The sequence below is a fragment of the Podospora pseudocomata genome, chromosome 7 (assembly GCF_035222375.1).
Source record: "Podospora pseudocomata strain CBS 415.72m chromosome 7, whole genome shotgun sequence".
NCBI classification, from domain to species: domain Eukaryota; kingdom Fungi; phylum Ascomycota; class Sordariomycetes; order Sordariales; family Podosporaceae; genus Podospora; species Podospora pseudocomata.
The window spans coordinates 950,237-964,266 of record NC_085891.1 but is presented as its reverse complement, the minus strand read 5'-3'; the positions used below and the strand labels follow the sequence as shown (position 1 = coordinate 964,266).

At 53.8% G+C, this 14,030-nt stretch overlaps 5 protein-coding genes across 5 annotated transcripts; 4 read left to right on the top strand and 1 right to left on the bottom strand.

The window, feature by feature from the left end:
- Positions 1-146: 146 nt before the first annotated feature.
- QC762_0106690 (uncharacterized protein) lies at positions 147-797 on the top strand (the record flags this gene model as incomplete). Its single annotated transcript, XM_062884267.1, has 3 exons — positions 147-158; positions 480-533; positions 672-797. The coding sequence occupies 3 exons, from the start codon at positions 147-149 to the stop codon at positions 795-797; spliced, it is 192 nt and encodes a 63-aa protein (XP_062739088.1).
- Positions 798-2,346: 1,549 nt separating this feature from the next.
- On the top strand, positions 2,347-5,307 carry QC762_702210 (uncharacterized protein; the record flags this gene model as incomplete). Its single annotated transcript, XM_062893082.1, has 5 exons — positions 2,347-2,480; positions 2,847-3,956; positions 4,020-4,297; positions 4,354-5,009; positions 5,071-5,307. 5 exons carry the CDS (start codon positions 2,347-2,349, stop codon positions 5,305-5,307), a joined length of 2,415 nt encoding a protein of 804 aa, XP_062739087.1.
- Positions 5,308-6,039: 732 nt separating this feature from the next.
- Positions 6,040-8,758, top strand: ADE13 (adenylosuccinase ade13; the record flags this gene model as incomplete). Its single annotated transcript, XM_062893083.1, has 6 exons — positions 6,040-6,063; positions 6,130-6,384; positions 6,450-6,501; positions 6,615-6,757; positions 6,811-7,356; positions 7,406-8,758. 6 exons carry the CDS (start codon positions 6,040-6,042, stop codon positions 7,832-7,834), a joined length of 1,449 nt encoding a protein of 482 aa, XP_062739086.1. The 3' UTR covers positions 7,835-8,758.
- A 125-nt stretch (positions 8,759-8,883) lies between these two features.
- On the bottom strand, positions 8,884-9,711 carry QC762_702224 (uncharacterized protein; the record flags this gene model as incomplete). Its single annotated transcript, XM_062893084.1, has 1 exon — positions 8,884-9,711. The coding sequence occupies one exon, from the start codon at positions 9,709-9,711 to the stop codon at positions 8,884-8,886; it is 828 nt and encodes a 275-aa protein (XP_062739085.1).
- Positions 9,712-12,442: 2,731 nt separating this feature from the next.
- QC762_0106650 (uncharacterized protein) lies at positions 12,443-13,786 on the top strand (the record flags this gene model as incomplete). Its single annotated transcript, XM_062884266.1, has 2 exons — positions 12,443-13,172; positions 13,359-13,786. The coding sequence occupies 2 exons, from the start codon at positions 12,443-12,445 to the stop codon at positions 13,784-13,786; spliced, it is 1,158 nt and encodes a 385-aa protein (XP_062739084.1).
- Positions 13,787-14,030: the final 244 nt, after the last annotated feature.

Sequence of the window (14,030 nt, the reverse complement as noted above, 5' to 3'; positions counted from 1 at the left end):
CCGGTGTAGTAGAGTGGGATTTCGGTTGCCAATCTTGTCGACGAAGGATTTTGAGACGGTGCATTATCTCGATAGATACCCGCCGAGGATCGCCCTCGCGTGTGTGGCCCGTCCAAATTTATTTGTCAGACGGGGGGGAACACGACATGGACAGGTGGGTGGATGGATGCTACCTGATAGGGAGTGGTCTGGCTGGTCTGACTGGATGAGATATGGAAGCTGATACTGACCTCTGGATGGGTAGATGTTAAGAGAACTATGAAGAGAGGCCGGTGTTGTTGTTGTGCTTCTTCTTTTTCTTCTTGTTGGTGTTGGTGTCCCGAGCTTCTGATGGTGGTTCAAAAGGCACGGTAACATCCCCAGCGGTCTCGACCTTTCTCTTTCGCGGCACGCACGAGGATCACACAGCGAACCAAAGTTGGTGATGTTGTGGTAGGACAAGGCAAGCAAGCTGCAGGGTGTCTGAGCTGTGCCCGTAGATCGTTGGCGGGTTGGGCGAGGTGGGCGAGGCGGACGTCGAGCCGTGTAACTGTGTAAGTCGTTGATAAGACCAACACAGGCAGAGCAGCTGCATGCAAAGAGAAAGAATTGCTGAGTGAGATGCTCAAAACGAAGGCAGCCGGCGCCAAGCCTTGGGCGGGATCTTTCTCAAACGGCACAGCTCTTGTTAGCTGCTGCTTATGCTTCAAGCCACTGCCGCCCGCCCGCCTTTTAGTGCTCTTAGCTCTGAGGATAACGCCCTCCTTCGAATATGCGCCAGTAATGTGCTTGAGGAGGATCACGCCTTTGTTCCGTGAGTGGTGCTTCGGATCTGGGCCCGCCCGCCCGCTTCAGCCGCTGGTCGTTGTGGGAGGGAGACTGACCAACCAACGGCGACAAAAAGAGGGTAAGATATGTACGAACGGAGTCGGAGGACTTTGGATGAGTGCTCACACCGACGGAATTTACCGACTCCTACCCAGATCTTCGTACACTTTGTGGTTTAATGAAACGTTGGGGGCTTCTTGTCTTTATTCTCGAAGACTTGTGGCATACTGTGATCCTTTGCCGAGGGCACCGAGGGAACCGGCAGATTCTGTTTCTGGTTGTTGAAGAAGATGTTCGTCGGTGAACCCTTTTGATTCAGGCTAGTCGAAGGATGGGACCGGGCGAGACATGGAGAGGGCAGTGACATTCTAGGCATCCTTCGATTAGACGGGAGATGTTTTGTGTACGACCTCACACTGGACGAGCCATCAGATAAGTGAGTAGTGGGTGGGGAAGAGGGCGTTTGAGTTTCGGGGGAAAGATGTCTTGGCTGCCTCGAGAAGGGTGGCTAGAGAGTGAAGGATGACGACAGCAAGGCGGTTGGTTCTTTTGGAGCTGTGGGATAGTGAAAGAGAGGAAGCACTTCTAGGAAGCAAAGTGCGAGAACTGGGCGAGATGTACAGCCTGATCTTATAGGAAGGATGAGTTGTTGCTCGCGTCCCACGAACACAGCATTGCATATGTTCCAGTCTTACGTCCGCGTCCCAAAGTCACCTTCGTCCCTCCCACCTGTTAGTTACCCACCCCGTTTGCTCGGGTCCCCCTCCTCATCGTCCTCTTGCTGCTCGATCATTGGCATCTTTTTCTCAATCGACTGATCATCCTCAGATTTGGAACCATATCATCAGTTAGTATCAAGCGAGGTTTCTCGACACAGCACACCCCTTTGTCACTTCTTTTTTTGGCGGTTGGCGTTTTTCTTCTTTTCTGGGGAAAGGGAAGGCCGCATCTTCCTTCTTTATCACCACGTTCTTCAGCGGCGGGGGAGAGCGGGAGAGAGCTTCTTTCTCGTCAACGGTTTTAAGACACCACACGCCCCTCCAAATCGGTTCCCGATTGCATTTTGCATAGCATTCAAATCTTATCCCCGGATTCCACCAAACCTATACGTTCAACGCGACCTGCTCTTTTGGAGGACAGCCTTTCACTTACACCAACCCAACCCCGTGTTTCCGTCTCCGTGTCAAGGCCTCCTGGGCTCCGTCCCCGCTTCTTGTACCTCTTGATCTCCCTTCCGATCTTTTGGCTTCCGGCCCGGGGGCATTCCCAGGAAAACAAAGCAGCAGCAGAGCGCGGCAGCTCAACTTGCAGATCGCGGAACCTTGTTCTGCGGTGGGCGAGTTCTGTCACCGAGCCTGCGGAGCGGCAAGCAAGCGGCCGTGGCTGGCCCTGCTGTGACCGCCTCGTACTCTGCTCCCTTTGGCAGCACGACATTAAGGGAGCAGATAGACGGGAACAAGAGAGGAAGAAGTACGCTTCTCTTGAGGAAAGGAAGAGAGGGAGAAGGTGCCGGTACCCGAACTCTCGTGCCAGGCCGCCATGGAGTCTGTAGAGGATAGCGGCGGTGATGGCTCCTCCAAGAAGCCCACCAAGGGCCCGAGGGCATGCGGGACCTGTGCGCTTGCAAAATGCAAGTGTGAGCCTGGTTCTGGCCCGTTGGGAAAGTGTGAACGGTATGTTTGTCGATCTATTTTAATTAATATTTCTTGCTTTTTTTTTTGTCTCTCATCTTGGGCACTGTTCTGGTTCTACGGCCGGCTGTCGTTCCGAGACATCTTTTTTTCTGACACCTCTCATTCTTCTTCACCGCCGCGCTTTGCCATATACCAAAGTCCAGACCGGGCACGGGCGCGGGCAGCAAAATCGGGCGGTTGAGATCGATGGACGAGATCAGACTGTCTGCGGTGTTGCTGCTGTCATCACCTTAAGCATATTTCACTTCATGCTCATCTCCGCTGTCAATGCCGATCTCAGTCCGGTAGATCTTGATCTCACATTCTGTGCGTCAACTGACTCACCACCGCTTCACCGCTATACAGATGCGAACGTCTCAAGAAGAAATGCACCAAACAGATTCCGGCTCCGCCTCGCCGACGGCGAAAGGACCGCAAGTTAACCCGCGTGGCCGAGCTTGAAAGACGTCTCGAGGCCCTCACAGAGCAGATAGCGGCCGGAGGCGGTCGTGCCGGTGCCGGAGGGAGCTCAGGAAAGTCTGAAACACCAGGCAGCGCCAGCACCGGTGAAGGGCTCGAGAACCACCATCACTCCTCTCTTGGAGGCTCTGAACTTGATGGCCAGCAACCCCTCCCAGCCATCTCACCAGACTATCATCACAGCACCAGCAGTGGCCCCAAAATCTCTGTCACGAACCACCATTTCACGCAAGCACCATGGAACGGCGAGCCATTCGAGGCCCTCTTGCCACCGAGCGAGCTCAAGTTTTCACCTATTCTTAGCAACCACCAAACACCTCAGTATGGTCATCATCATCATCATCAACACCAGCATCACCCTCAGCACCAGCAAACCCTGGGCGGCCTGGCCGTATCAGCGGCAGGTTCTGTCATGCCAGACGCCATGATGACCTCTGCCTCTCCGCCTTCTCACCCCTCGCCAATGGCATCCTCCAATGCTTCAGACTCGATCTGGCCTGAAGGCCAAGAAGCCGAAGATTTGCTTCAGGAGTACCGCTCCCACATGCAGCATCTCTACCCCTTTGCTCTAGTACCACCAAACCTGAGTGCCCATCAAATGAAGGAACAACGCCCCTTTTTCTGGAAAGGGGTCATGGTTGAAGCGTGCCATCACGATGGAAGGAGACAAATGGCACTGGGGGACCAGCTGCTGAGAGACATCAGCGTGGCAGCCTTTCAGCAGAGCAGCCAAAAGGGCCAGCCGTCGCTGGGGGCGGGGCTGGACTTGCTTCAGGGGGCGCAGGTGCTGCTGGCGTGGTATCATTACAATTTGGTGGCGGCCAAGACGACGAACCTGCTGTTTTTGATTCGGAGCTTTACGGCGAGTTTGAAGTTTGAGGTTTTGGATGCTCAAGAGCAGAAGAATGCCATTGCGGGTCTGGGAGGGCAGCCCAGGTCGGAGGAGGCATTGGAGAGAATGAGGGCGTTTGCGGGGACGTATTATTTGGTTACTGTGTAAGTTGTTTTTTTTTTCTTTGGCAAGTTTTGTTGTTGGATGAAGACTGACAAAGATCAAAGAGCCTTCACCACAAGTCACTGCCCGGACCAGCTCATGCCCTCGCCGTATCTGATGAGGTGCTGCAAAGTGCTGATTACGGAAAAGAGCTCGCCTGATGATGAGCTGGTGGTTCATTTGGTCAGGGTGCAGCGGGTGTCTCAGCACATTTCGATGAACCTGGCCAACTGGTACAAGAAGCCTTTGAAGGAGCGCAGGCCGTGGAATCAGGTGGTGGAAAACCTGAGGCTGTTTCTGCATGGGGAGAAGAAGAAGGTGCCGAAGCGGATCATGGAGAATTGTAAGTTTCCGTCTGCTCCCTTCGCACGAGGCAATGCTTGCTAACCGGTTCAACAGTCTCGATGAAGGGCCACTTTATAGTCGCTGAACTCCTCATCTACGAAGGCTTTTTGAAAACCAGCGGCAGCATAGGCGGCTCATCAGTCACTGCATCCTCCCTGCCAGAAGACGAAGACCCCAGCTTCAGGACATCCCCCTCCAACGGTCTCGGAAATGACACGCCCTCTTCGCACTCGAGCAACAGCCGCCCTGCCTCTGTCATCCCCCTGCAGGACCGCCTCGACATCCTTATGAAATGCGTCCGCCTGGTCAAGGAGTACATGCACGCCCGCACGGCATCGGATCAGTCTGACTATCCCAGGTTCATCTCCATGTCCTCGTTTGATCTCACCTATGTGTTCGTCAGGATGCTCAAGCTCATGACTTTGTCACTGCCAGGGTGGGACGTGAGGACAGTACGAAGAGAATTTGATGGGTACTTGGAGAGGCATATCAAGGACATGGAGCACACTGCCGGACGGAGGAAGAAGAGGAGCAGGACGATGACGGGGGCGAGCAACTACAACAGTCCGAGTGATGTTTACAGGACGCCTCAGGGGGTGGTGGGTGGTGGGGGGAGTGGGATGGGAGGGTCGCAGCAGGGGCTGGAGAGGGAGAGGGAGGATCCGTTTGCGCAGTTGGCAAGGAAGATTAGAGAGTTGAAGAAGGCTTTTGTGAGTTTTTCTTTTCTTTCTCTTTTCGGTTCAGTGGTGGCTAACGGGATAATCTACACAGGATCAAGATCTTCAGGATGGACAGTCGACGGCGCAACTTGCGGAAACGACGGCGCAGCTGGCGGAGCTGTATGAGAAGGCGCCGATGACGCTGGCGGATGCGACGGCGACGCTGGTGCAGGAGATAAGTCAGGATCTGGGGACGGATAGCTGGGATGGGGGTGCGATGGATTATGATTGGAACCCGGGGATGTGGGGAGGGGATTTTGGGTTTGAGATGGATGGGTTTTGGAGTTGAGAGGTCGGTCTTGTGAGAGATGATCAAGAATAGAACGAACGGAGCGGTAGTAGTGTATTGATATGACAGGGGAAAGTTAATGAGGTGTGACGATAGTGGGGGAGGATATTTGGCTTTGTGTGTGTGAGCGGGATTTTGCGGAAGGGGGGGAGTTCGGTTATTTGTTTCGTATTTATTTATTTGCAAATGTATATGTCGGGGGGTAGAGAGAGGGAAGAGTCTTACGACGGTGTGAGGAGTTCTATAAGAAAAGATGAAGAAAAATTCTATCAGGGATGAAGGTAGCCTGAGAAGCCGAACTGTTCATTGTGAGGATTGATTGGCCAATGGTTGCGGCGTGAAGAGGCATGAATGACATGATGTTGATCTGAGGTTAAATTATCAAGTGGCGCTCAATCACCATGTCCACCCCCACGGAAGCTGTCATGGCTGTCAGACAAGCTTCAATGTGGGGTGGCCGACAGCGGGGAGACATGACATTTGCAAGTAGCGGACCCCACAGACTAGCTGGAGCAGTTGCCGGTGACGCTGCCTCTGCCCCTCCCCCGCGATTTACCGCAGCTGCTTGGTAGCTAAGGAAAAAAAGTTCCGAGAGAGTGCCCCTCCTTTTTTTTTTCCTTCTTGTGTATGAGCTGAGCTTTTATTATCTTTTTGAGCCTCATTCTCATATCGTCTTATTTCTCATTATCAATCTTTAGAAGTGAGAAGAAGAGAAAGACACCAACCGCCCAAATGTCCAGCTACGATAAATATGTCGTATGTTCTCCCCTCCCAACTCTCTCATTCCTGCCATGACATGATGTACTAACGCAAACTTTCAAGACCCCCCTCAGCACCCGCTACGCCTCCCAAGAGATGATGACCATCTTCTCTGCCCGGGAGCGCGCGTCAACCTGGCGCCAGCTCTGGGTTTGGCTTGCCGAGGCGGAGAGGGAGCTCGGCTTGCCGATCCCCGAGGATGCGATCCAGGAGATGAGGGAAAATGTGAGGGTGAGCGATGAGGCGTTTGACAAGGCGAGGGAGTATGAGGCCAAGTTTAGGCATGATGTGATGGCGCATGTGCATGCTTATGGTGAGGTGAGTAACTCGAGAGGGGAAGGGGGGAGGGGAAAGGGGGATGATGCTAATGGGGGGAGGTATAGGATGCGCCAAAGGCTGCTGGACATATCCATTTGGGGGCTACGAGTTGTTATGGTGAGTTTTGATTTTTACTCTTTCGGTTGGGGGTGGATGTGGTGGGGGAGATGGAATAGTTTTGGAGGACTGGCAATGAGAAGAAGAGTGAAAAAGGGAACTAACATCAACAGTGACCGACAATGCCGATCTCATCTTCCAGAAGAAGGCTTTGGACCTCATTCTTCCCAAGCTCGCCAAGGTCATCCAGAACTTGCAGGTGTTTGCCCTCAAGTACAAGGACTTGCCTACCCTTGGTTTCACTCACTACCAGCCTGTCAGTATTCTCTAAAGGGATCAAAACTGGGCCGTAACTGACACCACAAACAGGCCCAGCTCATCACCGTTGGCAAGCGTGCTGCCCAGTGGATCCAGGAGCTGATGATGGACCTCGAGGACATCGAGACTGTCCGTGACAGACTTCAGTTCCGTGGCGCCCAGGGCACCACCGGTTCCCAGGCTACCTTCTTGGAGCTCTTCGAGGGCAACGCCGACAAGATTGTCCAACTCAACGAGATCCTCTGCAAGAAGGCTGGCTTCCCTTCTGCCTACCCCATCTCCACCCAAACCTACACCCGCAAGGTCGATCTCAGAGTCGCCAACGCTGTCTGCGCTCTTGGTGCTACTGCCCAGCGCATCTGCTCCGACATCAGACATTTGGCCAACCTGAAGGAGATGGAGGAGCCTTTTGAGAAGAGCCAGATTGGCAGCTCCGCCATGGCTTACAAGAGAAACCCCATGAGATCGGAGCGTATCACTGCTCTTGGCCGCAAGCTGGCCCGTCTGCCTGCCGACTTTACTGCCACTTTTGAGACTCAGTGGTTTGAGAGAACTCTTGATGACAGCGCCATCCGCCGCATGGATATCCCCGAGATGGTATGTTTTGGGTTCGGTGCATCTTGGTTACCATGGCTAACTTTGACAGTTCCTCCTTGCCGACTCCATCCTCCTTGCCTTGGACAATGTTACCAACGGCATTGTCCTCTACCCAAGCGTTATCCGCTCCCGCATCGACCAGGAGCTCCCTTTCATGGCCACCGAGTCCATCCTCATGAAGCTCGCCACCCACGGTGTTTCCAGACAGGAGGCCCACGAGGAGGTCCGTGTCCTCTCCCACCAGGCTTCCGATGTCGTGAAGCAGCAGGGCGGCCGCAACGACCTTCTCGAGCGCATCAAGAAGACCGAGTTCTTCCGTCCCGTCTGGGGCGATATCGACAGCCTTGTCGACCCTAAGCTGTTTATCGGCAACTGCCCCAAGATTGTCGAGGATTACTGCAACGGCGAGGTCGCCGCCAAGTTGGCCAACTACAAGGAGTCGCTGGATAAGGCTTCTACTGCTCAGCTTTCTATTTAGAGGATCTGTCTGGATTTGGGGTCTGGACAAATGTATATCATGAACTTTGCGGGTAATAAAATGGGTAGGCAAAATGAATTAAAACTTATTATAAGCACCGTGTCTTTAGCCAGTATAAGTGGGGCTATTTCGCTTGATACCTCTACCTCCTCATCGGGGCCGATTCCGTAGGCCCGGCAAGGACGAACAACGTCTCAAGTCTCAAACGCAGCTCAGGCTGGAGAAGGAAGAGAGGGAGAAGCGGGTCGAGCTGGGATTACTGGCGTTGGAGCCGGAGTGGAAGCCTTGGCCGCTGGAGCAGAGGTATATCTGGGTTAACTGGGAGAGGGGCATTATCTCCGTTGGGGACGACAAGCGCGCGTTTGAGCGGGCGGTGTTGCCGTATGAGAGGTTTGTGCAGAGGTTGAAGTTTAAGTGGGACAAGACATTCCTCCGGGGGCAGAGGTTTGCTAATCTCGACGAGCTTTCATATTATTCGGGAGGTGGATGACTATCGGAAGTTTTGGGGGAATTCGAGATGAAGTTTCATGTTATTTCGGCGGAGGATGAGTATTGGAGGTTTGGGACGGAGGTTGAGACGGGATTGGGAATGAGGTTTCCTCCTGCGTATGCGGGGAAGATTTTGACGGTATTTGATAAGATTCGGAAGGATACGGACCTGTGTAGGGTTTTGAAGGGGAGGGGGAACTGGGGTTGGAGAAGGTGATGGAGGATCGGAACCTGCGGGTACAGATCTAGGAAATACGGTCAATTACGAGTTCCCAGTCGGATGAGGCCGCACACAAGGAACAGGATTGAGGAAGGGACTGTCGTCAACAGACAAAGGGCTTTTCCCACAGCTTCTTGTCGTTCATAGCGGCTTTCAACGGTAGTGAGGTTTTGAGGACTTTTATTTACAGTAAAATAAACAACCATGTCAGCCAGTTTGCCTATACAATTCCCTTCGAAAACAACACCTCAGTCTTCATCTCAACAACACACATACTTTACTCCAAATACAATCAACTTTTGCCAACCCTCGTTTCTTTTTGTTCTAAATCCATTCCCTATCATAACCCCCCTAACAACCCCATCACCACCCAAACCACCCACCCCATCATCACCCCCCCATTCACCCCCCTCCTGCCAACCCCCCCATTAGCAGACCTCACGCCATCCCCCTTCCCCGTCGTCCCCACCCCATCATCACCCCCATTCTCTTCACTCAACATCTCCCCCCCAGCAGTAACAGTAACCCCCACAAACCCAAACCTATCCCCCTCCGTCCACGTATAACTATAAGTCGAATACTCCCCTTCCCACTCCCTATCCCCCGTATACCACGCGCGCCCCACATGCGTCAAATTACAAACCGCCTCTGTCGTCCCACCCAAACTACACCGATTAACCACACTCTGCCCCTTTTCCCATCCCCTCGAACCAGTAAACATGAATGTTGAGGGGCCCTGGGTGATGGTAATCGGTTGGCCTGTGCCGTTCCTGTCACCAAAATTTGGGCGCCACCATGGTGTTGGGAGGGATGAAGGGGGTAAAGTGAGGGTTTTGGCCCAGGGGGGTGGGTTATTTCCAAAGGGGGGCCGGCGCCGGCCGGGGAAGGATTGGGTTTTGGTTACGATGTAGGTTGTTAAGTTGAGGAGGGAGTCGGTGGCGATTACACGGCCGGGGATGGCGTGTGGGGTGGGGGTGTAGGGCCGGGGGAAGTCGTCGTGGGCGCGGTCGTTGAGGTAGAAGAGGGAGATGATTTTGGTGACGGTTGGGGTTGGGGGGGCTGTAGGGGTCGGAGGGGTGGTGGTTTGGGCGGTAGTTAGGGGGAGGAGGAGGAGGAGAGCTGTGAGGAGGAGGAGGAGGAGGAGGAGGGATGGTGAGGAGGGCAACATTTTGGTTGGATGGTTTGGTGGTGGGTTATACTGCTGGCATGATGCTTTGTGGGTTGAGTTTCATGGTCAAAGCTACAAGATCATGGCGTGAGTAAATGCCTGCAGAAGGAGGACTAGAGAAGAAGAATGAGATTAGGGTCTTTCACTTTCAAAAGCCTCACATGAACAAACAAGACCTGATCGACATGACGCGGCCGTCCACGTACAGACATCCCGGCAGTCTGCTTTCTTTCTACGAGATGCGTGTATTCGGGGAAGACTTTAGCCGCCAGAAATCTCAGGAACCTCGACCACAGAAGTCAAGAGGTTTTCTTCTATCAGCCGTCCCGTTCCCCGCGTTGCATGTTCATGCAGCCCTGATGTCCGGAGCGCTGGTATAGACGGTTTTTATGGTTCCATGATGAGACCTATTCTTCGCTCATTCCCCCACAAAATACACCTCACAATGTCGTCTTTTGGAAGCCGCTCGTATCATTGACTGTTCTTTTCCTCTTGTCGTATAGCTTTTTTCACCTTCCGCCTTTTCATCTTCCAGCACTTGAGTGCTTGGCTGATCATTCTTATGTCTGGAGTATTTCCTCCTTTTTTGGAGATACAGGTGGACCTGGAGCACGTGGAGAGCTTCGCTGCTGCCTTCTGTGGGCAACCACAGTCAAGGTATCTTGGTCCATCCTGTGTCCTTACACACTTTGCCTTGCAACAATCAACAGCCCTCTCTTTTCAAACCGATACAACAGCCAAAAGAAAAAGGGGTAGAAACCAGGAGAAGAACGCGAACAACCCGAAGAAACTGGGGAGACCGAAGAAACACCAACCGGAGCCAGAATTCCATTACTTTTCTCGCCTCCCCGCCGAACTCTGCGCTCACATCTGGCGTCTGACCATCCAGCCTCGCACCGTTTACCTCGAAGTCTGCGGCAAGTTCTGGTCTCGTCGTCCAGCCCGTCCAAGCCCCTATCGACGCGAACCCCCCGCCGATGCAACTCCATATCTCACTCACCCTCCTCACCCCAACTCCGACCCCTCCGGTGTTGCAAGTGTGCCGCGAGCCCCGCGGGGAGCTGATGAGGGCCGGCTATACAGCGGCTGGCTCTGAACTCGCCCCCGTTAACCAGTTCGAAGGAGATACTGGGCAGCGCCGCTATGTGTGGATCAATTAAGAGATCGACACCCTCGACACCAGGGAGTTGAGGTGGAACAGTGGTTTTGATTGCGGATTTCCCAGTTATGCCTCCTTCGCACCCCTTGTGAAGCACCTCAAGTTTTCAATACCGGGTGGTCCAATGTGCGCAGCTGAAATCAAATACCTTTGGAAGCTAAAGTGCTTTCGAGAAGGTGAAAACGATCTGCATCACCTGCTACGAAGCGAGTGAGTTTAGGTTGGCGCCTACGTGCTACGATCCCTTATGGCCTTGCGGCGCCGAAAATGCGGTGGTACGCCATACCACGAGGCCCCCGAGTCAGTGGGGGAAAGTTGAGGAAATTAACCTGATGGGTTTGAGAGCCAAGGGGTACCGCATGCCTGGTCAATGACGTGAACATCGAGACAACGATGAGGGTATCAAAGAGTGGTGGGAGTAATGGTTGATGAGGACTGGGCGCCGTGAAGTCCTGGTCGTATTCCAGACAGAGGGAAACAGGTGGATAGCCAGGTAGTCGCTACTGTAAGGGATCAAATGATAAACAAGACATTAGTGTCATATCGTGAACTGAGGGGCACCTAGGCACTCCAAAACATCGCCCCTACATTCACCAAGGATATTATTACACCACCTACACACCTGTAAACCCAATGGAACACCCATCACCAAACCCCACCACCACCACCACCACTTCCACCTGTTTCCCCATCTTCCCTTCGAACTCGGCGCCGAGATCTGGCGTTTTACCGCCTCCCCTCGCACAGTGGAAGTCCGCATCACAAACAAAAACAACCCCGACGCCCAACCCAACAGCGAAGACCCCTGACCGTGGTACCCAGCCCTCATCACCGGCCTGACCCCCATCCCGGGCCCCCTTCACACCTGCAGCGAAGCCCGCAATGCCCTCACTCGGGGGTCACATCCCGTGTATCAGCGAGAGTTTTCGGCATGTCTCCCTCGTGAAACAGAGAGTCCCGGACAGGTGCACGGTTGGGACCGTCACGTGGATTACGATCGGTATATGTGGGTAAGCTGGGAGCTTGACAGCTTCTCAATAGGCAAATCTGACCTCAAGAGATTCATACCCTATCGTCTGCGGTTCAAGACACTGAGGTTGACATTTGGCTAAGAGGACGATGTTGAGGGGCGGGGCTTGAACCCCAGCCAACGTACGGGTACATACTTACGCCATATGCGCAGGTATTTCCACAACTTGAGGGAGGTTTACGTCGCTTGCGAGGGGGGGAGGCGGGGAACGGGAACTTGCTTGGGGATTGATGCCGAGAATGGCGGCGACAGAGTTAGATGGGATAGGTGGGATGAGTGGCTGGATCAGTGGTGGGAGGAGAGGAGGAGGACTTATCCGGATAAGATTATCAAGACTGGCCGTTCGTGCCGTTGGAGACCACGGAGACTTGTTAGTAGTGTATATCCCATGATGTCATGGGCCGCCTATGAGATATTGGCAAGGCGACAGGCAACGAAGGCAGCTGCCTAAAAGATAGAATGGAACTCTCTACCATTCCAACCCAAACCCACCCGTACTCACCCTTCATCACCACCCATACGCAGTGGGATAGCGATCTAAAATGACAACAGAACCAGCCGCCAACCTCCGAACCTTTCATCACTTCCCCCTTCTTCCTTTCGAAATCCGTTTGGAGATATGGGAACTCACCGCCTTCCCCCGCAGACTGCGCGCCCTCCGTGCCTCCAAGACCTACGACACAGCCGTCGGCCCACCGCCGATTCCAGCACCGCTGCACACCTGCAGCGAGGCACGAAGCTTCTTAACCTCTTGTCACCCCCCCGTGTATCACAAAATGTACCTGGATTGCACCCCCCACGACGATAGTCAAGAATCCTCCTCGCACAGAAAATACACCTGGGCTAACTGGGAGCTCGACACATTGGTTTTGGAAGACTCACTGCCCACGGTCGTTGTTGATCATATTGCCACGATGTTGATGCCGAGGCGGCTGGCAGTTCCCTGCTTGAAGGGATATGTCTCGAACTTCTTGTTTGAGCTTATTGACAAGCTGAAAAGTGTCAAGGAGGTTGAACTTTTGCTGGACGACGTCGACTCTCCTTTTAATAGGTCCACCTGGGAGGCAGGCTGGCACAGCCCTGCCATGGAGTGTGATTTTGGGCACATTGAGACCTTTTGGCTCGTGCATGATGGCGGCAGGAGACGGTGGGCCAAGTGGGATGAATGGCGCGCCGAAAAGAGATGGGAGTTTGATGAAGACGATTTGGATGAGGCGTTGATGGAGACTTTCAAGGAGCTCCGCATGACGATACCCGGGTGGAAGCCCTTTGGTCGTCCTGCACGGGACATAGATGCGGACATTCGGTTCACCTGACTTTATTCGGAGGGACTCTTACGAGCAGCACTCCTCCTGGTGACAGGCCAGTGAGTTAAATAGGCCGGAAGTGGCTTTTTAGAGTTACCCGGTGGCGGCCTCGTACCATGGAGAACACGAGGAACAAGCTTCACGATTTCAGGTATGATATCTGCTTATCAGGAGGATCTGAATTCCCCGCCCACGTCACCTCGCTTGAAGCTGGCAACACACTCCCCCTTCCGAAACGAAATCCTCACGACCGGCCCCGGCGCCGCCTACCAAAAATCCCCCATCGAATACTGCTTCTCCAGCGAAGACACCACCTGGCCGTGCCCATGCTCAGAATCAACACACACCACCACCCTCCCGACCAAATACACCGGTCGGTACATCTGGGAAAACCGCCGAGTCGTCCCCCACCCGGACAGCGGTATCACGCTTTCGGATATCTGCGACTTCCAAACGACACTGGCGCCCAACACATCCATCCCGCAGTGGCCGAGAAAGGTCTTCTTCTTCTGGACGGTGAGCCAGGGATCCTTTTCCCCGCAAGATCCTGCCGCGGACCCCAAGTTCTTGCTGTGGTAAAGGAGAACACGCCATTTGTAATCCTCGTGGGGAGCTGTGGTCGTGTAGTAGTGCCATCACTGCTCTCAATGCTCTCACCGCTCTCCCTGCTCTCCCTGCGCTGCCCTGGACGGCATGGTAAGGAGAGAAAGACGAGAACTAAAAAGGAAGAAAGGCCACAGAGAGGGGATCCCCATGTCGGCGAGAATTTTGCTGGGTCTTGTCGAGATATAGAAACTGCTAGGTACACCAGTCTATAAGAGAA